The 23,247-nt window shown below is 39.8% G+C and overlaps 1 protein-coding gene across 12 annotated transcripts in view; it reads right to left on the bottom strand.

Annotated features, from left to right (window-relative positions):
* Nucleotides 1-23,247, bottom strand: part of Lmo7 (LIM domain 7) — a 192,096-nt gene that overhangs the window by 5,922 nt on the left and 162,927 nt on the right. For 5 of the 12 annotated variants that reach the window (XM_041665374.1, XM_041665406.1, XM_041665390.1 and 2 more), the window contains 13 exons: nt 16,247-16,361; nt 14,954-15,115; nt 13,809-13,996; nt 12,852-12,912; nt 11,211-11,267; nt 11,021-11,062; nt 9,180-9,205; nt 8,784-8,888; nt 8,111-8,203; nt 7,283-7,695; nt 6,177-6,242; nt 3,446-3,498; nt 1,189-1,402 (listed from right to left, as the gene is read on the bottom strand). In XM_041665374.1, coding sequence (XP_041521308.1) covers nt 1,189-1,402; nt 3,446-3,498; nt 6,177-6,242; nt 7,283-7,695; nt 8,111-8,203; nt 8,784-8,888; nt 9,180-9,205; nt 11,021-11,062; nt 11,211-11,267; nt 12,852-12,912; nt 13,809-13,996; nt 14,954-15,115; nt 16,247-16,361 — 1,595 coding nt within the window. The remainder of the gene's footprint in view (nt 1-1,188; nt 1,403-3,445; nt 3,499-6,176; nt 6,243-7,282; nt 7,696-8,110; nt 8,204-8,783; nt 8,889-9,179; nt 9,206-11,020; nt 11,063-11,210; nt 11,268-12,851; nt 12,913-13,808; nt 13,997-14,953; nt 15,116-16,246; nt 16,362-23,247) is intronic. The other 7 variants (XM_041665382.1, XM_041665364.1, XM_041665429.1 and 4 more) reach the window with 4 other exon arrangements.

Raw genomic sequence — 23,247 nt, 5'->3', positions numbered from 1 at the left:
TGTACCATTATGGTCAATATAAGACCCATTTTACGTATTTCCTAAACTGTAAGTCATCTGAATCCAGTTACATATATGATTACTTTTAATAATAAAACTGTTCTGCATCAGAGGTACTGTGCCAGTTCATTCTTCAATAACTTTCTTTGGCATGGTGCTTAGACCAAAGACCAAGTATCAAACTGGCAAGAAAATTATCATTTAAATAAAAGTGAATGCTAGAAAGGTAACCAGTCATCCCTTAAATCTTGAACAGTGTAGACATATAAACCTCATTCCTTCAAAATTCAATCACAAAATGAATTTTAGGTACATAATAAGTATTAAGCTAGACATTTCCACAGAAATATTCAATCTTCACAGAACCATAGAAGGTTGTTTTTAATCTCATAGAAGTTTCTTTGCTCAAACTAGGAGTGTGTGGGTCAGGCTCTGGCTGACTGCCCTGCAACCCAGGCCTGCCTCCCAGGCCTTCTCAGCAATGGTATTGTCAAGTTTAGAGGATACAGATATAGACAGAGATACACACACAGATAAAGTTCCTAAGATTCAATCCTGCATTTTAAAACACCTACTTGTATATTAAAATAATTAATTCTCTATCTGAAACATGTTACAAATAAATTTCCCCAGCTCAGCAGTCAGATAGAACACTGGCAGAGTAGCTGCAGTATAATTTGCCAAGATAGGTCTCCTAGCATGCCCACCCACTCACTCCAACTTGTACCTGCAGTTTTACCATCTTAAATGTTACAGAATTCGGTTTGCACAGTTGTTATGAACCTAATTACCATGATTGCAACCTAGCTGTTAATCTGATTATGAACATAAGTACATTTCCTTCTCTTCAAGCTTAACACACAAAAAAGGAATCAAATTCATATTTAGTTATCTGAATCCCATTTCCAAATTCCACATCCAGACTTAGAAGCTATTCATGATGTGATCTTGTCCTGCTGGCTTCCCTGTCTCACTCAACCAGTTTCTTTACATACACACACACACACACACACACACATATATATATCAGAGTAACTGAGTCTACTTCAAAACATTGTCCCCAGTTTAAATGAGATGGTTCAGACACAAGAACTGACTGCATCTGATGATAGTTCACTGCCCCCCAAAAAGAGGAAAGCCTAGAACTGAGACATTTGCTTCCCAGCAAAGATCGCGAATATCTCCTACCTTCTCATGAGCCCAGGCAGGCAGATGGGCTCTTTGTTCACACTTGCACTGCGCTGTCGGATCCAGCTGTTGTCAGTATGGAGAGACGTCCTCTTCCTCATTTCCTGCAGGATTTGCTGTCTCTCCAACTCTGCTTCTGAGGGGCCCTGATCCTTCCTGGAGCTCCTTTGAGAAAAGCTAGTAGTCCCGATTCGGTCAGAATATTTGCTGCTTCCTAGATGAAAAACATACCAAAAGCTTCAATATAAGTACACGAGAAATGATAGTAGATCAGCCTCCAAAGAGAGGGCAACTTCAAACCCAGCACTCTGCATGGGGGCTGACGGCATCCAGATCCAGCTGGGGGACAAGTGTGGGAAACAGACAGCTATTAGCTGCCTCCTATTACTGGAAATTCTAGTTCAACATGCAGAGGCATCCATGAGGTGCTGTAAGATTATTCAGCCTGGTGAACAATAGAAAATGATTGTTCATAATATTACCAAATCTGTTTGTACTCTGAGATATTTATAAACTGTAATATAACTGTTAAGTTTATTAGTAGTAATTAAGTCAGCTTGCACCCCCAAGGTTTGCTGACTAATTCCTATTTGTGGAAAACACATACAATTATTGGTTTAGATTAGAAATTTTTAACTAAGGAATTTTTTTCTCTGAATTCATTGTTATTGCCACACATTCAGAGTATCTGGCTTGTCTTATCTCTTTCAAGTAAGCAATGAGCCAGAGGCCACAGAAGTGTGTTGTTATTGCTGTTTAGTACACACCTACATGTGGTATATTAAAAACAATATCCATGTGCTAGTTTAAAATAAAACTTTCTTCATATTAAGAGTATGTTGATGGTATAACCAAATCATCCCATCAAATATGTAATAATTTCTTAGTATCTGCTAATTCAAGGAGGTGTGGTGGGCGCAGGGAAGAAAGCACACACTACCAGCTATCCAGGTGGTACACAAAACAGAAGAGTGAGCAACTGTTTCAGGCCATCCCAGGTGTGCACCAACAACCGTGTGCTAATTCAAGGCTGGCACAGGGAAGAAAGCTATCCAGGTGGGACCCAAACACAAGAGTGAGCAGGCGTTTGAGACTGTCGCAGGTGTGCGCCAACAACCAGGTTTCACTCAGGACAGAGTACAAACGCCACAGACTAAAGGTATGTCACACAAGACAACTGTACTTAATCTGTAATTTTAACAATAGCTAGGGGCCAAATTCAAGGGGAAAGAGCTGGAAAACCCAAATCGGAAAGATCCAAAGAGCAGACAGGCCACATTAGAAGTATCTGTTGAGCAGAGACATAAGAGAGAGGACAATTGTTTAGAGTAGTGTTTCCTGAAGGGAAAGATGGGTCCAAAATGCTAGCAAGTCAAATAGCACCATGACTGAAGATCCTACTTACTCAATGATACTGCCACCTATCCCAATGAAAACTTAATTCTATGAGCTTTGACCAGAGATACACATCAGCTGCTACCAGACCCAAGACAAACATAAAAGACAATGTTTTTCTTATAATGAGCTTTAAATTTTTAAAAAAAAAATTTCTCAGTAGTTTAATGATAATATGTGAAATGCAAACTACTACTTATTCATATTAAAAACAGAAATAGCTGGTATCAGAGATTTGAATTACCTTGGAGGTCAGTGATGGGGCCAAATCTTGTCTGTCCATCTCGATCCCTACCTGAACATTTCTACATGTGCATAACTGACCAATAGCTTGTTTATGCAAACCCTGTATGTATGATGAAATTGCTTAGGGCTTTTTTTTTTACTTATGCAATTTCAGTTATCTGAGGCTAACCATAACCATATTTTATATCAAGTTCTGAGTTCCAAATGATTTTCATGAAGGGAAAAAATCCCTATCACTGGGTTTTCAGACCTTTTTCCATTTGCATAAATGACTTCACATTTATCCATAATTCTTATGTCCTCAGTATTATTTCCTAGCCACATTCTTTAACTGCAAGATAAAATCTACTATGCAAAGTGTGTCAACATTTTCTTTGCAAATTTCCCACATATTCCTTAGTTATTGAAATGCCCCGGTATGGTACTCACTCCATTATAAAGAAAGCCAAATAAATAAAAGGTAGTTTTTATTACAGATATGCAAAATAGCATGTTGCCCATATAATAATAGTGAATCTAAAGTTTCTGGCACTTAAAGAAACTAATGATAGTATATGACCACTCAAATATGTAATGTGCTTTTAAATAAAAGTTCGAATGCAAAAATCACACTTACCATTTTTCTCTGTGGGGGTATCATTTAGTTCTGTAGTAGATCTTGACTTGCTCCTAAAACAGAATATATTAAATATGTGTTATTAACATTTTTATTTTATTCCAGAAAATACAGCTTTGTTTGTTTTTCAAGACAAGTCTTCTCTGTTTAGTCCACCTGGAACTTTTTCTATATACTGGTGCTGACCTCAAACACAGAAATTCACCTGCCTCTGTCTCCCAAGTGCTGGGATTAAAGGCATACACCACTACACCTGGAAAAAAATGTTTTTTTAAGCAGGTATTTATTTCCTATATCTTTTGGGAGATGAGTTTATTTTTGAACCAAGGAACATTTCATATTATGCAAACTAGCAGAAAACAATAATTGCTGGAAATACACAAAATATGGGACCCTCTCTCCTTCCTAAGATGATAGAGACTGCTCTGCCCATGCTGACTCCTGCACCAGCCACCAGCTCACTCAGAGTCAGTCTATGCTGTGCCCTCCACACTGCCTGGCATCAGGATGTGAAGATCTATGGCACCGGGAGTCCACAGATCATTCACCCATTTGCCAAATGCTATCCTGGCATTCCAAACAGGTAGCAAGGCCTTCTGACTCTGCAGGCACCTCTGAAAATGCCATCTTCATAGCTATAAAAGGGCACAGGCTCATCTCCTCATTCTACTAATTAGCCCAGCATCAGAAATAGTAGCAATACTATACACAGATGTGCATATGTATATATAGTGTATATCTGCACCCTGTGTAATAACCTATAATGCAGGATAAGGTACTATTACTGGCAGACAGCTACATCTGTCAGGGCATGCCTATATTTACAAAGAAAAAAAAACACTTGCCCCTGGATGTTAGGCTGCACTCCCCAATGCCTATAAAGTATATACTACATAATATATATAGTATTTATATATTATATATAGCACTACCTATAGTATTCTACATTGTATAATATAATATATAGTATATACTCCTCAATTATATAAATCCACTCATAGATTTTTAAAAAATAGATGCAGAGTAAGCTGGCCTTGAACTTACAGAGATACCATGACTCTGCCTCCTCAATGCTGGAATCATAATTCAGACCTTGTGTTATATTTCTTAGTTAGCTTTTTACTACCTGTATTCAAGGCAGATGAGCAATGCATGAAGATTAACGTCAGAAAGTTTATATATTGGTAATTCCTAGCTTGTCTCATCTTGGGTCTCTTAGCCAAACATCAACCTATGTAAGTTTCTGTTTCTTCACAAATAAAAAGAAAATAGGGCTAAATATATCTTCTCATAGAGTTGTACTGAGAAAGTCTGCAAAGTGAATAAAATGATGAGCAAGTGAGGGACATTTTAATGGTCTCTAGTTTTTCTGGGGGACTCGCCGTCATCAGCTCATTTATCAGGAGATTTTTCTCCAGCTCTGTAGGTACACTTTTACCTAGTTATTCCTGTTCGTCCTTTTTTCTGGTCTGAACCCCTTCACTCACCCTGGTTGCCAGTAAATGTGCCTCTTTCCTTAGATCCAATAAAGAAGACAAGTATCCTACAGGAATTATTTCAGCTCTGCAAGCAGAAGCTAATGAACCTACAGACTAGATATTTATAGACACACCGTTCAAAAGTCCTTAGTGATTTTAAAACAGCAAAGTGATTTTGTTTAATTACCTGAAAATATTAAAGCTTGATGCTTTAGGAAACTTTAAACGCATGCTCCTTATACCTTTTCTGTTAGCCGAAAACCTGTTTTCTTTTCAAACCCTGCTGGTGGTTCCCATTGTACTATCTAAGAGAATGGCCACAATTCTCATCAGATGCACTAAAAACATTATCATTTTTAGGTAATTGAGCCACTCCTCATGCCTTTTTAAAACAAACAGTCTCCTGGATAAGGCGACACACATATGTAGTACCAAGAGGTGGGAAGAACGCTAGCCAGGTATATAGTGAGCACCAGGCAAGCTTGTGGTGCCTATTGAGACCATATCTCAAAAATTTACTTTAAACATTGTTCTGAGTGACCAAAACGGAACAATTTTTGTCTATTTACCATCTAAAATGACTCCTTAACACAAGGCAGAAGGGCAATACAGCTTTTATTTCTCTGTTGTTTTTTTTTTTTGAGACAAAGTTTTGCTTTGTAGCCTAGGCTGGCCTTGAGCTTATTATGTTGTTTAGGTTAGCCTTGAACTCACATTGATCCTTCTATCTCAGCCACCTGAGGGCTAAGATTACAAACGTATGTCACCTACACATGACTCTAGCTTGAAGCAGCTTTTGACTTTAGTTTGAACAATAGCTTAGTTCTCAGGTGTCTTGGAAACCATCTTTCCTTATTTCTATTTCTTCTCTGTCCATCCACCATGAATATAAGATTTCACCAGCTTATAGTAGCTCTCATTTCCCCAGATACTTCCACCAACTCCCAAAGCAGAGCTCTCTGGTTAACTAGCAGCAGATGGGTGACTAGAGCCCAAACAACCAACAACTCCAAATGAGCTCAACACAAAATGCTAAGCCACAAAATCATAAGCTAAGTTTAAAGGTAATGGTTACACAGCAAAAACTAACTGATACAAAGGACAATCTTCGAGTTGTTTTGTTTCTTCTGTTTTGCTCCACAAGACAAAAGGACAAAGGGCTAGAGTGGCTCTACAGATCACCTAGGTGAGCTGAGGAACATCCATCTGAAGGCAACTGGGATCAACCAAGTAAAACACAGTAGTCCACACACCTGTCCGTAGAAAACATCCCTGAAGATTCCTCCTCTCTCTTTGGTATATCGTAGGAATCAATAGGCCTAAAAAGTAAGGATTTTTTTTTTTATTAAAATACCAGAATTTAAGACACTCCCTGACTTTAGGAATATCAAAATAGTATTCTGGTCTTTTATGCAAATTGTTTGTGGTTTTAGAGCTAAACAGGCATTTCAATCAGTTGCTACTGAGAACAGACCTATGTGCATTTGCTGACCACATGCCCAGTTATGCATTCTCTGTATAAGTATACACTGTGGTAGGTGGGAACTCCATGCCCTGGTCATGATCTAGGGCTACAGAAATTGCTTTTTTAAATTGTAGCTCTGAACCACATCTTCTTGGGGTAGGCAGGCCAAGAGGACAACAATGCAGACTAGTGTGGCGTACACAGAAATGATGGGAAGGCAGAACTGGGTATTCTGGAAAGGCTAAGCTGGTGATGGCAGGGTAGACGTTTAAATCAGATGAGTGGGCCACATGTGTGCGGTGGCAGTCATTTCCAGAGGTAACAGAAAACATTAGTGTTGTAATATGTACGGAAGCCTTGAAAGAGCTGAGGGAATTAAAGTGGCAGATGCTGTCTGTGGTGGGATTTCCTTCTGTAGGCTGTGAATATGTTTTACTACCATTAGTTAATAAAGAAGCTGCTTTGGCCTATGGCAGGGTAGACTATAGCAAGGCAGGAAATCCAAGCAGAGCTAGAGGAGGAAAGAAGATGGAGTAAGGCAGATACCATGGAGCCACCCAAGAAGCAAGAGGTAACAAACCATGAGCCTTGTGGTAAAATATACAAAGAAATGGGTTCATTTAAGATGTAAGAGTTAGTTTATAAGAAGCCTGAGCTAATAGGCCAAACAGTGTTGTATTGATATAGATTCTGTGTGATTATTCAGGTCTGGGCAGCCAGGAGTAAAAGAGCAATCTCCGTTTACAGAAGTTTTGTGGTTTAAAGGCTCTTTGGGACGGGTTGGTTAAGCTGTGCAAAGTAAGGATGGCAGAGAAGGGAATGCATACTGGGTAGGCAAAACAAACCCATGACTATTGAAATTCCTTGATACCCGCTTCAGCTATGGGGACAGACCTCCGGTATTGGTAGATCTTGACGGAAGTTTCTCGCTCCCTCTCTGCATGGTACTTCTGCATTTCAGCTTGTTTTCGCGCTTGAGCCTCTGCCTGGGCCTGGGCCTCTGCTCGGGCCTTGGCTTCTGCCTCAGCCTGCGCCTGCGCCTCAGCCTCCCGCTGCTTTTGAAGCTCTTCTTCCTGAGCTTCTTCCTTCTGTTTCTTCTCCTGCTCAAGCATGAGCTGCTCCTGCAGTTTCCGACTTTTGTCCTCACGAACAGCATCCTCTTCCAGCTGCCCTCTCTCCTCCTCCCCTGCTCGGGTTCCTTCCCGGTCCGAAGACTTGGACCCTTCACTCCAGGTGGATTCCCAAGTGGCAGTCACAGGCTCCCGTGTAGTCAGAGAAATGCTGTTGGATCTTAGGACCATCAGCTCCTAGGTAGCCATTAAAAATCAATCAATCAATCAATCAAACACAGCACCATCTGTGTCTCTGTCATTTCACACAGATTCAACTGTGGATGAAAATAATGGTAAGCAGCCCAGAATTCCAAGAAGATAGTTACAGCTCTTTTTTTTTTTTTTTCTTTTTAAGCCACATAAGTAACTGAAGTCTAAGGGCAGAAAGATTACTTGAAGCTGAAGTTCTAGGGAAATTTACTTGAGGATACATTAGAAAAACTACGAGAGAATTTAAAAGATCAAAGTAAATTTCTAACACACAAGAATTCAATGTATTTTCCAAAGAGCTACAGAGGTGTGTGTCTAGGAAAATGGGGTGTGGTGTTCCTTGCCTAGGTTCTCCAAAACGGTACAGAGAAGGAAGGGAACAAGGCATGCTTCGTGCTACCTCATCCAAGTACTTGGAATTCTCTCTCTCGGCCTCTTGTTGTGCCCTCTGCCACTCTTCCCTCAGCTTTTCTTGCTCACGTTGGTATTTTTCCTAGGGGGGAATATGGAATAATAATTAATCAAGGTTGCCTTTTCATGGTATTTAAGCAGGATATTTTCCATTAACAATTTTGCTAGCTCTAAACTTCCAGATCAAACTTTCATGTGACCAATTAGAATTTAGTCTGAAGAAAAAAAAAAGTCTTATATTAAGCTAAAATTAAGCAGATGTTTAGATGTCAGAAATTTGAGGCACATGGAACAAAACCTATACCCAAGCTGTGTTGTTGATGTTACTCATCAAGGCCTCCACAGCTAGGGTAAGGAAGGCTGATGGCCAAACAGACCTCATCTACCACTGGCAGGGACAAGCCTCACAGTCTGGGCCTCTCATGTCTCCAAAGTGTCTGTATGGGTTAATGTCCGATAGTTTATATAATCATCAAAATGGGAAAGTAAGTGCTTAATGCAAGATATGAGTACAATATGCAAAAAGGTTTGGGGTTTGCTAGTGATAAGGATGCCGGTTTGGTTCTGCCTTTTTGCAAGCTTGCTTCCCAACACTGCTTGGCACTGGCCAGAAGGCAGCACTGAAGCTAAGCCCTCTATTCACCCAGGATATGTGGTACTACCTGGAGTAGGCGGTCCTGCTCCTTCTGCCACCTCTCCTGTCGTTTTCGCTCCTCCTCTTGATCCCATGCCCAGCGACTTGGGGCATTGAGGGTTGGAACTGGAACCTAACCAGTTTGCGACACAAGAGATGTAAACACAGAACAACTTACATTCCTTAAGCCATCTACTGAAACCCTCAATCTACTGAAACTCATCAATCATTCATCTCCTGTTGGCTTAAACCATCACAGGGATGATGTGGACTCACATTTCAACGTCAACCTCTTTAGCTTAGCATATCACAACCCCACCAACCTTTACGTATCTTAAAACAATGCAGGATATATTACTGTGGAGAAACCCAGTCCCACCAAGCTTCCCTTATGTATTCCCAACTACAAAAGTCTAGTACTCACATCAGGACCCGCAGAATCGGAGCTCCCTGCATTGCAGCACGTGGGCGAGGAGGGAAGAAAAGCACAACGTGAGTCTTCATTTCCAGAAAATCATTCTTTTCGGGGAGTTAGGTCACTAGCTGTCTCTGCCAGTATGCCGGGTGACATCAGTGCTCTCGGTAACTCCATCACCTATGAATCCTTCCCCTTCAGTTCCATCTGTACTCGTCTTCCAAACTCACATTTAGTTCAGAGAGGAAACTGCTGGAGCCCCAAACTCTAGGGCACAGTGCTAATTTGGTGAGTCTTTCATAAAAGGCTTCATTGATACCAAACTGACCAGTGTCTCATAGTTTGGCTTAACAGGGAGAAAGAACACAAACACTGCAGCATCTCCCAAGCCCAGTTATTGCAAATGTTCGTCAAAAGTATGACAGAAGGCTTTCTTATTTCCCAGGTCTCCTTGCTAATGAGCTGCTTTCTAATTGATATGTGGCAAAAAGCAAGGTCAAGACCCCATTCTTTTCTATTATTTGAAACACAGGGGTTCAAGTTTGATGTGTCAACTATCAGGCACTATAATATTATTATATCATCATCACACCCAGGCTGACCTCAAGCCAACATTGACTCTGAACTTTTAGTCCTCCAGCCTCCATGGTTCATATGCTGGGACTACAGGTGTGGACCACCATGCCTGGCTAATTCTTTGATTGCTATTTTGAGGTACTATTTAATCTAGGCTGGTGTTGAACTTTTAATCTCCCTGCCTAGCCTTGACATTAGAGCTACGTATAACTACACTGAACTAATTTATAATGTGTCGACACATTATATAATTATCAAAAAGTGAATTTTCAGAAAATATACTATTATGTAGTGTTCAGAAAGTTTCCTGAAATATCAGCTGTCACATAACCATGTACCTATTTAAAGAAAACTGTTTTAAAACTTAGGAAAATGTTCATCTCTAAAATAGCTCATTGAAGAAAAGTAAGATAAAACTAAAACAAAAATGAGGAACTATTTTGTTTTAGCCAGACCAAATTAGGAGTGTGTTATCACTTCAATTGAATAGCCACAGAAAATAGTGAGTTTAGTGAAAAACTATGAATCAAAAACACCAAAGACAGATGATAAACACTTTGGTCTAAAAGGAAATTTAATCTACCTTAGGAAGAACATTAGGCAGTAAACACAACAGACACAAAACCCAGTAGGTATCATAAAGCAAATTTTGAAATGTTTCATTAATCTTTAAAGAATGAGTAACATTTTAGATAGCAACAGTAAATCTTCTGTGATGCTGCATCTAAAATGTTAAACATTTCTTTTAAGTTCTTTGGAGCAGAACAGAGTTGAGCCCACATTCGGGAGACAGAGCGTTAGACAAACATGAAGATGAAGAAAAGGCGCATGCGTCATTCCTCAAGAAGCAGCCATGCGCAGCTACACCAACATAGATAACTTTACAATGCTCCTGTGCTCAGGTGCAACCAAATTTTCTTTATGTTAAGTTTCCTTTGACATCAATACAGTCATCATTATCAACCCTCCACCGTCATTCCAATAGCAATGAGCATCTCTGGGCTTCATGAGCAGCAGTATTTCCCATGACCAAAAACAAATTGTTTGTTTGTTTTTGTAAGTTGACCAAACATATGTTGGTGTAATCTAACACTGTGCAAATGATAGGAAGCAGTAAGGCAAAACTGAAACTCCTCATTTCTTACTGTTACCCAGTGGAAAAACACGTGTGTTTAATAGCATCTCACTGCTTTGATTGTTGTTTTGTTTTTTCACAAGGTTAAAAGAGAGAAACACCTTGAGAGCTAGACAAAGGACACGCAAAGACCCATTACCACAGAGGTAGACCCATGAACTGTAAGAAAAGCCTGGTGATCCTGGGGAAAGAACGGAAATGGGTTATGTTGCTTGGTCATAACAGCAGCAAGATGGAAGGAGATTGGTGCCCAGAGCCACAGACCACAAGGAGAGTGAGGAGCGGGGCAAGTCCGTGGGAGCCCAGGATAAGTAAGCATTACAATTTACCTTGTTCAAAAAATTGGGACCTCCTTTTTAAATTTCTCAAAGAAATGGATTCTGATGCTAGTTGAAAAATAAGAAAATAAATACCATGTCATTCATTTTAACTTCTCACCACTGGTAAATTCAATGACACTTGAGAGACCTTTCAAATCTGTAGCAATGTTATTTTTTAAATACAAAATTGGTAGCCGCTGAAGGTAGAGATTATTTCAAGGCAGACACGCATATTTTAGTAATCTACACTACATTCAAGTTAGCAAGAGGAACAAACACTTTATTAATTATTTTTAGTAAATAGCATTGTATTTTCACAGCAAGGAGAGCCATATCGTCATCTTAGAGGCCGGTACTTCCGAGAAATAAAAACTAACACTTTCTGCTTACGTGAATCGACCTAAAGTTATCTCTCCCAAAGCATTTTTACAACATGGTGAAGGAAAATGTAAAAGTATCTGGAGAAGTCATCAAAAGCAAGACAATCTAACGAATGACCAAATGAAAGCAAACGCTAAAATGAATGTGTCTTTAATTAGAATATTTTGTGGTAGTATTTAAGAATGTGTAGATGCTGGCTTATGTCTTATTATTTTTGCTGTATGTTAGCCAGAAAGAAAAAGGGAACGTAATCTGACGTCTCCCATGAATCAGTCCCAAAACAATGGTACAAACCATAAATATCACCTGACAGTGGCTGATGCTTACTTACTAAACAATCCTGAAGTAGCAAGCCCTGCATAGAGTTGCATAGTCACCACGTAGGTGTCTTATCGATTGGCACTACTACCTGGGTCATTAGAAGAAGACAACTAGGATTCTTTAGCTTTTTAATATCAGGAAAAATAAGCAATGTTTATTTTCAAACTCAGTTGATAAGGCAAACAACTGTCCTACTTTGTAATTATTAAAAAAGAAGGACAAAGAGAATAATCATAAAGAAGAGACAAATCTATAAACTTCGATCAGTTTTGCTCAACATATTTACTAACTGTTCAACTGTGTCGCCAAAGCAAACACAGCCCCACTACAGGAGGCCTGGCCTCATGGTGTAAGACCTTCATCTTCTTCTGGCCTCTTTCCTGCCTGTATGGACCCGAAAGGTCTTTTTGATATGTCTAAGGAATAACACACAGCACTCAGTAGCTAAATTATTTCTGAATGGTCTAAGCAAAGAGTGGAACTCCCACAATGCCCTGGATACTTCTGTAGCCTTCTTTTTCAAGACAAACAAAGGTGACTCTCTCAACTGTGACTGCCCTCAGTGATTCCCTGTCAGGATCAGCTCCCTGCACATTTGTCCTTTCAGAACAATCAGGAGGGAAAGGAAACTCTTCATTCTGAGTTTAATGAAGATCCTTCTGCCAACACTGCTGGCTCTAGGAAAACCTGTTCTTCTTATTTGGCTTAGGTGCGGGTACCTAGAGCTCCAGAGCCTGCTGCCAAATTTGCATTTGTAGCTCCTGAACTGTTCAGGCTGGAATGGACTCCTTCCCACCTGGCCACAACTGGATCTGCATGCTAACCTTGGTTTCAACTCGTTCTTCATCCAGCTTTTGCTTACTTAAATATATTAATTTTTCTAGCAGGTCTTGAGAGCTATAACATCCCCTCCGGGACAAACAGAAATAATTTAAGAGTGACCTTTACCTTTTGAATCAAGGGTGTTGCTTTCTTCGTGAATTCCATTGATTTCTTTGGATTCGGTGTACTGGAGAGGGTAGAAATGCTAATTAGCACTCTCTCTGATTAGACTTTGGGCTTAAATAATACATCTCTCATTAGGGGAAGATGTCTTTAAACAAAATGGGTTTTCAGGATATTGATTCATTACCCACAGCTTCTTATATGTGCTATTTTTTTTCATTACTCTCCAATACTTGGGAAAGGATTAATGACTAGCTATAGGCAAGAATGACCATAAGTTTAATCAGTCATTAATATTCTAAGAGGCATGGTAGATAAGACATTTATCCATTTGGGTTATATTTATTTGGTATGACTTAGTAGTAAAACCACCATTTGTTATTCTTTAACAATTAAACCTGTCCTTTAAAAATGTAATAATATTTCCTTTTAGATAAGTTGATTCAAATTTTAAATATCAATTAAAATGAACAATTCTGATTAGAAATAAAAACTAGTTTTTTTAAAAACAAAACTATATGAAAAAAATATTGCTTTAGAATTTTGAAATTTCCTGCACTGTGCTTTTTAAATCAATTCGTGAAACTGATTATATCTTAATCACACATGCAATCCAATTAAAATGCATCATGAGATTTCATGGTATACAGTGAGTATATTTTGCCAGCTGACGACAGAGCACAAATAGCTGTAGCATATAATTTTTCACAATTGCTGTTTCTCATTCACAAAGATTGAGAGAGACGGTTGTACTAATGAAAGATTGGTGAGAAATACTTGCAGAGCAATGTTATGGAATGATATTATCATCCATAACTCGATAATAAAAGATGGCTAATGAAAACAGCCAGTATTTTCAAGACGACACTTTATTTATTAAGTATAACCTAACCATTTGTCTTTTATGCAGCATCAAAACTTCCCCCCACATAGCCTCTGTTGTTACTTCTTTCTACTTACAGGACTCTGAAGGCTTTCAGAGAAATCAGTTGTTACCGACAGACTTGAGGACTTGTCCGAGGTGTAAATTCCTGAAGTCGTGTCCGTCCACTTTGTTTCAGGCGAACCTATAATTTTGGTAGCCACACTGGTAAGATTGAGGGTTTTATGCCGTATAGATGGCAGGGGAGGTTGGTCTCTGCCCCAGTCTGATTGGCACATGAAGATCAAGTAATGAAAACACATAGGTGGTGAAGTGGAAAGAATAAAGTTACTGAATGCACAGATACAAAACGTACACAGACAGACAGACAGACGGACAGACAGATGAATCAGGCAGTGTCAACGATGGGGAGACTTTAGGGCTTTTACCAGCAGATCACCTTCCCAAAACACAAAGGTTAAAAACCGTGGTAGTAAAGAGACGACTAGCAAATGTGCTGATTCTTTTGCTAAACTGACTGGCGCTCATGTTATGTGCCGACACCAAACATGTGTGGATCTGAAGAGACTTAATGTCCCTTCCTAGCGAACCATCACCATGCATAGAAACACAATGACATCAAAAGCAGATGACAATGCTATGGGAACAAATAGGAATATGTCCTACTATGCTCTTGACAACAGCAGTACAGTTAAATACTATAGAGAATGTTAAATCATAAAGCCTCGTTCTTTCCACTGTCTTTTTTTTTTTCTTTTAGTTTTTGGGACAGGGTTTCTCTGTGTAGCACCAGCTCCTGTGGAACTCACTCTGTAGACAGGCTGGCCTTGAACTCACAGAGATCCGCTTGTCTCTGCATCCCAAGTGCTAGGATTAAAGGTGTGCGCCACCTCTGCCCACCTCATAGTGCCATTCTTAATGCTCGGCATTGCGGCTCCTGGGTAGAGATACATTTGCTTTTAATGGGCATTTGCATTCGGCCAGATCATTTACCTAAGCAGTCAAAGGGTGTCGAATTCAGTAGATTTGCTAGTGAAGCATTTTCAGAAGGAATAGACAGAGGGGCCCTTCATGATTTGTCCCAACACAACGACAAAACAATTGCAAGCACAAAGCTAAGAAAAACGGGGGTAGGGGAGAGGATTAATAAAGCCAATGGTTACAACCACCTGCCAAAGTCAGGTTTCCCTACTCAGCCAGGCACAGAGGGAAACCAGCTCACCAGACTTTCCATAGCGCCTGACATCCATCACTAAGTTTCCGGTTTCTTGGGCGCTTGCCATGGTTTCCTCCCACTTTTTTGTATCCTTATATGAAAACTCGGTGTTATTGATGGCAAGAATTTCATCATCTACCTGCAGCTGAGAAAATTCTGCTGGGCTACCTAGACAAGGTAGAATAAAGTACATAATCAGATGATAAAGATGCCACACAGGCTGATCCCTGTTGTTTCTTTAAGGCAAATGACTTTCTCATCTTGACTAGTTCCTACAGTTTACAGTAGAGAAGCAACATTGGTATTTTTAAGTTATCTAAAAGCTGAGTCCCGACACCACATGAAGTACCAGGGGCATTGTTTATTCCAGAGTCTGTTTCTCCATTTACAATGAAATAAGAAATGGTAAGTTCAGCCAAAATAATAATAACAATAATAATAATAATAACTCTCCTGAGGACAAAGAAAAATGCAGTCATATTTACATTAAAAATGTGAAATATATTATACTTTAATGGAGCATCAGTTAGCATTCTTGGCTAGAGAGAGTAGAAGGAAAGAGTCCCTTTAAACTGCACAAAATTACCACTTAAAGTACCATGATTACACCAATCTTGAAATTTAAAAGGAAGAGCCAATGTCAACACACAATTCTGTATGATAAAAATCCATAAACAGGGATCTCCTCTCAAATAGGATAGATCTCACTGTAGTTACCTTGAGAGCAAATTTAGCAGTTGTTGGGTTTACCGTGGCATAACCCTGGCTGTGGGAGGAGTAATCATTCAGTAGAAGACCCAAAGCACCTTGAGCATATGATAAATGACAGACAAAATACTAACGCTACTTAGAAAACATCACTCTTGGTGGGAGGTGGCCAGGGACAGAGGACCCAGCATGTATGATGCACTTGGGTCCAAGTCACTACAAACAGCAAGCCCCATGTTGATCTATTATAGGGCAGTAAGTGTCTGCCACAAAACACAATTATCCATGGAAATTTTACACTAATCTTTCAGATAAATGCGACTTGTTAACATTTCTAGAAAGCAAGTTTTTAAAAAAAAAAATCTCAAAGGTCACAAAATAGAGACTCTTGAAAATGGAAACAAATTAGGAAGGGTGAGTAAACAATATGTAATTCATAAGTGCAACTACTAGTCTTGGGGAGGAGACTACGCCAACTTTCCTCCACCCAAATGCATCTTTCCCACATGCCCCCGACCCCCACAGGCCAAATCTAGTGGCTTCTGCTTCCCACACACACCACAGACAAGGAGCGCAATGTGTATGATTTACCTTTTTCAACGGATGCCACAAAGATCCCCGAATAATCCCATTTTATTGTAAACCCGAAGTCAGGTTGGCTCCCAGGCGTCTGGTTTATGCTGATTCTCATATCGCTGAACTGATCCTGCAAGTAAAACGTGAAACGCTGGTATCGGGTGTCCCTGGCAACCACATGGAGGAAAACCTATCCATGAAAGACGGGAAGCTGCACCAAGGGACACCTGAGTGAGTTTAAGACAAAACAGCCGCTTCCCTTTTTTTTCCATGGTTTTGATAAAACTTTCACTTACATGTATATGATAGAGTACTAATTTCTCTTAAAATAAGGTAAGGGCAAATCTATTGTCAACCAGTGTTTTCTTGTATTTTAATACAATCCTGTAAACAAGTTGGCCATGAATAAAGTGTAGGCTTTAAAATTGCTTTTCCTACACCCATGGTCAATTCATTTTTCTCTGTAATCTTCCTCGCTACATGTAGTGGAACAGAAATTAAATGTTTATACTATTTTAAAAAATAAATAAGGTCTAGGGCTTTTGTTCATCATACAAAAAAGCCCAATTTACAAACCACTTACTTATTCATCACCTAAGAATAAAGAGAGTAATTTAAATTATCTGTTTTAAATGACAGACAGCAGATTGAAAAGCAATTCACCTCCAACCCTCAGCATTTGTAGCTGAACTGGACCAATGGCCCGCAGATGTATAATCAGTTATCTGTAGGAGTAATCCATCTGGAATAGACCAGTCCTGTATCCCTGTGCATATTTGTTGGCTCAGCTCTCTCAGGAGGATGCAGGGGCAAATGACTTGCTGATGCCCATGCCGTTAAATGCAGAATTCTGTTCCCTCATCCAGGAGAAACTGCACACAATACATCCAGAGTAACAGACTATGACTCCTTTGAAGCATCGCCAGCACTCCTAGAGCCCAAGAACAATAGTATCTTGGGAAAAAAGTAGAACGCTATTTTAACTCTCTTTACTATACTCAGTGAAAATAAATCCTACATTTACAAGGATACTCTGTCTCTGTCTTTCTCTCTCTCTGTCTCTATGTCTATCTCCCAAACACTATTTGAAGCCAGGTGGTGTTGCTACACACCTTTAATCCCAACACTTAGGAAGAAAAAACAGTTGGATCTCTGTGAGTTCAAGGCCAAAATGGTCTACAAATTGTGTTTCAGGGTAACCAGAGGTACTGTCACACAGAGAGACCCTGCCTTGAAAAAAAAAAGTGTGTGTGTGTGTGTGTATGTGTGTGTGTTTGTCTTCATATACATATGTGTAATCCATGTGTGCAGTGCCCATAGAGGCCAAAAGAGGGCACTGGATCCTCTGGAACTGTAGTTACAGACAGCTGTGAGCCACCATATTTATTCTAAGAAGTGAACCTAAATTCTCTGGAAGAGCAGCCAGTGATCTTAACTGCTGTGCCATTTCCTCCGCTTGAGGGGTTTTCCTAAATTTTCTGAACCAAATTTCAGTTTCACAGTAAGCTACCATTGTCAGATCATCTTTTATTACCAGAAAGATGGCTCAGCGAGTAGAAGCACTTAGCACTAAACCTGACAATATGAGCTCAATCACCAGGCCTCATATAGCAGGAGAGAATCAACTCTTACAAGTTGTCCTCTGACCTCTATATGCAAGCTGTCTCTCTCTCTCTCTCTCTCTCTCTCTCTCTCTCTCTCTCTCTCACACACACACACTCTCACACACACACACACACTCACTCACACACACACACACACACACACACTCACTCATACTCACACAATATTAAACATTTTAAACAGCTTCTTTTTTTCCTTTTTTTATTTTGATGTTTTTGAGACAGGGTTTCTTTGTCTAAGAGCCCTAGCAGTCCTGGAACTCTCTTTGTAGACCTGACTAGCCTTAAACTCACAGAGATCCACCTGCCCCTGCCTCTTCAGTGCTAAGATTAAAGGACTGCACCACCATGCCTGGTTTTTAAAGTTTTCTTCCACATTACTTGGGGAAACAACAGCCATAAACCATTATATGAGCTTATGAAACTAACCTTTTAGTTCTTTGCTTTCTCATCACAGAAAAACTAAGAGTTTCCTATTAAAAAAATTCTCCCAACACTGCTATACTCTCCAGATCACAAGCTGCCAATTCTAATTAAACTCAAACCGAGTGCCAGCCAGACTAGTAATACCATTCTGCTTTTCAAACAGATACCTGTGTTTTCAAGCCATAAAGTAAGTTTAAGATTCCGGGGACAATGCTCTGAGAAAAAATCCTGTCATGTGTACGAATTACAAGGAAGGCAAAGAAACAAGCAGGTGTTGAGATTTCAGAACACATGGAAGAAAAATGATGTGGTTCAGTTATCCACTGGGCAGCGCACACTTACTGTGCATGAGTCTGTGTAAGACACGGTACTCAGAACTTTAGAAAATCAAGATGGATGAAGCTTGGCCCTTGTTTTTAGGATAACTGTACCTCTTCCAAGGAGGACACGAGGGGCTTCTAAAGCAATAAAGGGTGTAGCTAATAACACACAGTTTCTAAGGGGACGCCATTTGAAAGACAGTGCAAATAGAGGTATCCAGATGTCATCATGATGTGTGATCTAAATGAGCCTGCTGAATAGCAACCCAAAGGTAAAAAAAAAAAAAAAAAAAAAAAAAAAAACTGGCTGAGAATAGAGATAGTTACTAGTTGGTTCTACTCTTTCAGCTTAACTGCTGAATTGTTGATGGATAACTATTATTTTCTCTTTTCTGGCATGGACAACTGAAACTACATGTGTAGCTCATCTCTTAGTCATCAAAAATCTAACTTTCCTTTGGTAATTCAAGCCAAAACCACCTCACACTTAAATTGTATAGGACTCAGTGAAGGGGGTGGTCATCTTTACCACACTCCCACACACAAAGACCATGACTTAAAGGCCATGGAAGCACAGAATCTGTTGTTATACAAGGACAGAGAGACAAATGATGTGTTAGATATTCCAACCACTAACTGGGGTTTCATTAGTTGAAAAATACAAGATGAGATGGTGTTTTAATGAATAGTCTCGAACTCCATTTAAAAAAATGTTCTGTGGGAGACTGCAATTGAGCACTGTCCTTTCCTTCCAAATAAAAGATGAAGGAGAATGAGCTTCAACCATAGAGGGAAGAGCTTCACTGTTACAGAAAATCAGAACTCTCCCCCTAAAGGCTACTCTGAGCTTGAAAAGAAATCTCTGAATACACTAAAGAACAGATACCCACCTCTCTGCACCTACTAACCGGGAAGATGGCTTTGCTATGGCTACATGCTAGCCGACTGCCCCGTCCATCCTCGGGACAATACACAGGCAGAGAAGAGCAACACGTGGACAATTACAGGTGAATATCTGTCAATATCCGAGTGGCCTCCCGCATGGCATTGAATGGAATACTTCTCTCGCTGACGTTGACTTTCAACGTTTTCAGAGTTCAAGAGTCCTTCCTTCCACATGGCAATCTTATATACACAGCATCCTTCCCAAGACATATAGATCTATATGTATACATGATACACACACACAATATTAGAGTGTGCAATGGTGGCTGGAGGAAGAGGGTTGTATGTCCCAGGCTCCCAGTTCTGTCACCTCTTCCTTGTAGAATTCTTTAGGGCACAGGTTTAAGGCAAGCTGTGAAGTGTTGTGTTCCTGTACTACTGAATTATTTTTGAGACTTCTTCCATGCAAACATGAACTATTCAACAGTGATTTCAGGCAGGATCTCTAATTTTTGACTTTCTATACAAAATTTCAGTCAAATGAGTATTGGACAAAGGATCTGAGCTACAAAAGATAATTAGGGAGTTACCTTTCTGAACTAGACGAAAAAAAATATAAATTATCAAAGGAAACCTCAATTTTTGATGACTAATAAATGAAACCAAGTAGTTTCAGTTGTCCATGCCAGAAAAGAGAAGATAATAGTTATTCGTCAGCAATTCAGCATTTGATCTAAAAACAATTTCCCCTTGGGCTGGCTACAATTTGAACAGAAGTACACTGAAAGGAAGATATCCCTGCTCACTGCCAGGCTGATGAGCCAGAAGAGGACTCTAACTGTCTGAAGACAAAAAAAAAAAAAAAAAAAAAAAAAAAAGGTGACCTGGTACCACAAGAATATGAATTACTTCTCCTAGAGTTGATGGATTAAGATTTCCATGTCACCACAGAGGGGAATTAATGAAAATCAGAGTCAATCTTACACATACCAAACTATTCCAAACATTCCCCTCTAATGTTTCCAACTAGACCAAGGTATAGACTTAAGGAAAGCCTTCTCATTTGATTAAACATGATACTGAAGGCATGTTTAGGTGATACAATCCAGAATAACATAGAAAATAATCTTGAAATTTCTGTCTGTGTGGTTCCTTAATGCATTCCAGGGTCTCTTTGGGATAAGAATAGGAAGGAAGAGGCCTTTAAATCCAGGCCCTGCTCCCATACTTGAGCAATCTTTGCTGTCCAAAGATGTACCTAAATCTTTCTCCACCCTCATAGATTTACTGCTACAGAGAAGCAGGTCACCTTCCTATCCCCCCCCCTCACCAGCTTTACAAACCTCCTGAGATTCTTTTCTACCTACAAAATCCAACTACAAGTGTGTATACCAGGCACTACCAAGGATTCCTCAAATTGAAGGACATTCTTCTAAGTCACCTATCAACCCACTCTACCTTTCCCACCCCCCAGTCTCTCTAGTCACAACTTAATTTTGTCACTGCGTCTTTTCTTTTTCTATTTCATCACATCGTTCCCCAATCATTCCCAATCTTTCTAACCATATGTGTCTTCAACCACTAGATCAACAGCTCCACTATTAAAACATCTTCCTCCCAGAATGTTCTGCTTCCTCCTGCTTTTCACAATTTGTTACACGCATCTCTACCCAGTAAGCTATGAGACTAAGAAACACGTCTCTTTGCTTTCTTCCCATTTCTCTACTCACACCCTTGAGGTCAAAGACTATGACTTTAAAGACACCCATCTTCTCCATCCTTCTACAAGTCTGCATCATAGAGTTCAGACACACATTTGCCCTTGCCCCTCTTATCACCTGTTTGGCTCTTGTCTCTCCAGCCCTCCTTCCCCACAGCTGCGAGTAATCTACTTATAGAACATGCCGAGTACACCTCACCCCACTTTTACATTGCCAGTATCTCCCTGTGCCTGCTTGGTAGAATTCACATTCCACATCTCTGAAATAAGTTCAGTTCAGGTGACTTTCTATAAATATGTGCCACCTTGCCTCAAAATGATTTTAAGGATAATTTTATTGTCAGGCATGGGGATGGTGTCTGTAATCTCAATTCCTGGGAGGTCAAGCTAAAAGAATTGAGAATCTGAGGCCAGTTTTTGTTAACTTTATCTTTAACTTTACCATCAGAAGATACTTTGATCTCCATTGGTATAAAACTCTGAAAACATGATGTTAAAAATAAGTCAGGAGAGACTGAGATGGTTCAGTGGGAAAGACTGCTTGTTTTCCTTCCAAGGGACCCAAGTACAGTTCCCAGTATCCATATTAGGTATCTTACAACCACCTGTAACTTGGCTCTGGTTGATCCAGCAGCCTCTTCTGGTCTCTGTGGACACCTGTACACATGTGCCACGTGCGCGCGCGCGCGCGCACACACACACACACACACACACACACACACATACATACAAGTAATTATATCTTCATGAGGCTCTTTTGTCTTAAATTATTTTTAAAATTTCTTTAAAGACTTCATTTTTTAAGACTATTTTATTTTTATAACTGTCTGTACTCATTTTCTTCTCTCTCCCAAGCCTACACACATTTTTAAAGCACATTGTGACTTGTTTCGAAGTCTTTAGACTAAATATTGTAACTGCAATTCTTGCTTGATACCTGTTTTATTACATGTAATTTTACTATGTCAAAGTTGAAACCTTTTTTATTTAGACAAAATAATTGCAGATGATGTGGGATGTCCTTGTGTATATGTGAGGCTTTTATTCACTTATGAATACAGCTGTTTCGGCCAGTGGCTTAGCACAGTAAAGCCAGGCAGGAAATTCAAACAGAGATGAGAGATGAGAGAGAGAGAGAGAGAGAGAGAGAGAGAGAGAGAAGGCAGAGTTGAGGAGACACTTTGTAACTACTGAAGGAGTAACATGACACACTGGTAAACCATAGCCTCGTGGCAATACCCAGATTAATAGAAATGGGTTAATTTAATAGTTAGAGCTAGCCAGTAAGAAGTCCAAGACATTGGCCAAACAATTGTAACTGATAATAAGCCTCAGAGTGGTTATTTCACAAACAGCTTTGAGAACAGGCGGGTGAGGAAAAACCAGTCCAGGGGGATCAGTAGGACAGAGAATATTTCTAGCTACAACCACTGTCCTATGTCTAAGGCAATCCTCATCTTTGAGCATGCCATAATGGAGGAGGAGGAAGAATTGCTCATGATTAGTGGTTGGAGTATGAGAAAATAGAGTGAGGGCTATGTATTTCACCAGCCTGGGGCAAGTCACACAATTGAACTTTCAAGTATGTCACCAGGAACAGTGGAGACAATAGCATCTACTTTCCATGTGACTGAGAGGATTAAATCAAACATTTAAAAGGTGCCAATGCCCGTGGCTGATGCTCTAGACTTACTTTCTTCGTTTCCCATAGAAACTACATTAAACGTGACATACATGCTGATTAAGCAGTGTCCAGATGAATTAACTCAAATCCTATTTAATGTGAATAAACTTAGTTTGAAAGCCAAGAGGACACAGCCATATCCAGGTCCTGGGCTAACAGGAGAAAGATCGTCTTGCTTCCCACCTTCACACTTCATCAGGGTGTAACATAAAAGGCATGGTATTAAAGCAGAACAAGGGTTTGGATGGCAGAGTGGGTCTTGTAGGTTATAGGGTCCAATGGGTGGGAATGGATATTTGCACCAAGGAGGAAGTTGGTGAGTGAAGCTTTCAAGAATCGATTCAGTTCCAACCAGGAGG

The sequence above is a fragment of the Microtus oregoni genome, unplaced genomic scaffold (genome assembly GCF_018167655.1).
Source record: "Microtus oregoni isolate MIOR12 unplaced genomic scaffold, Mior012 000001F_ref0000356, whole genome shotgun sequence".
Taxonomy (NCBI): Eukaryota; Metazoa; Chordata; class Mammalia; order Rodentia; family Cricetidae; genus Microtus; species Microtus oregoni.
This window is presented reverse-complemented; position numbering and strand designations above follow the sequence as displayed.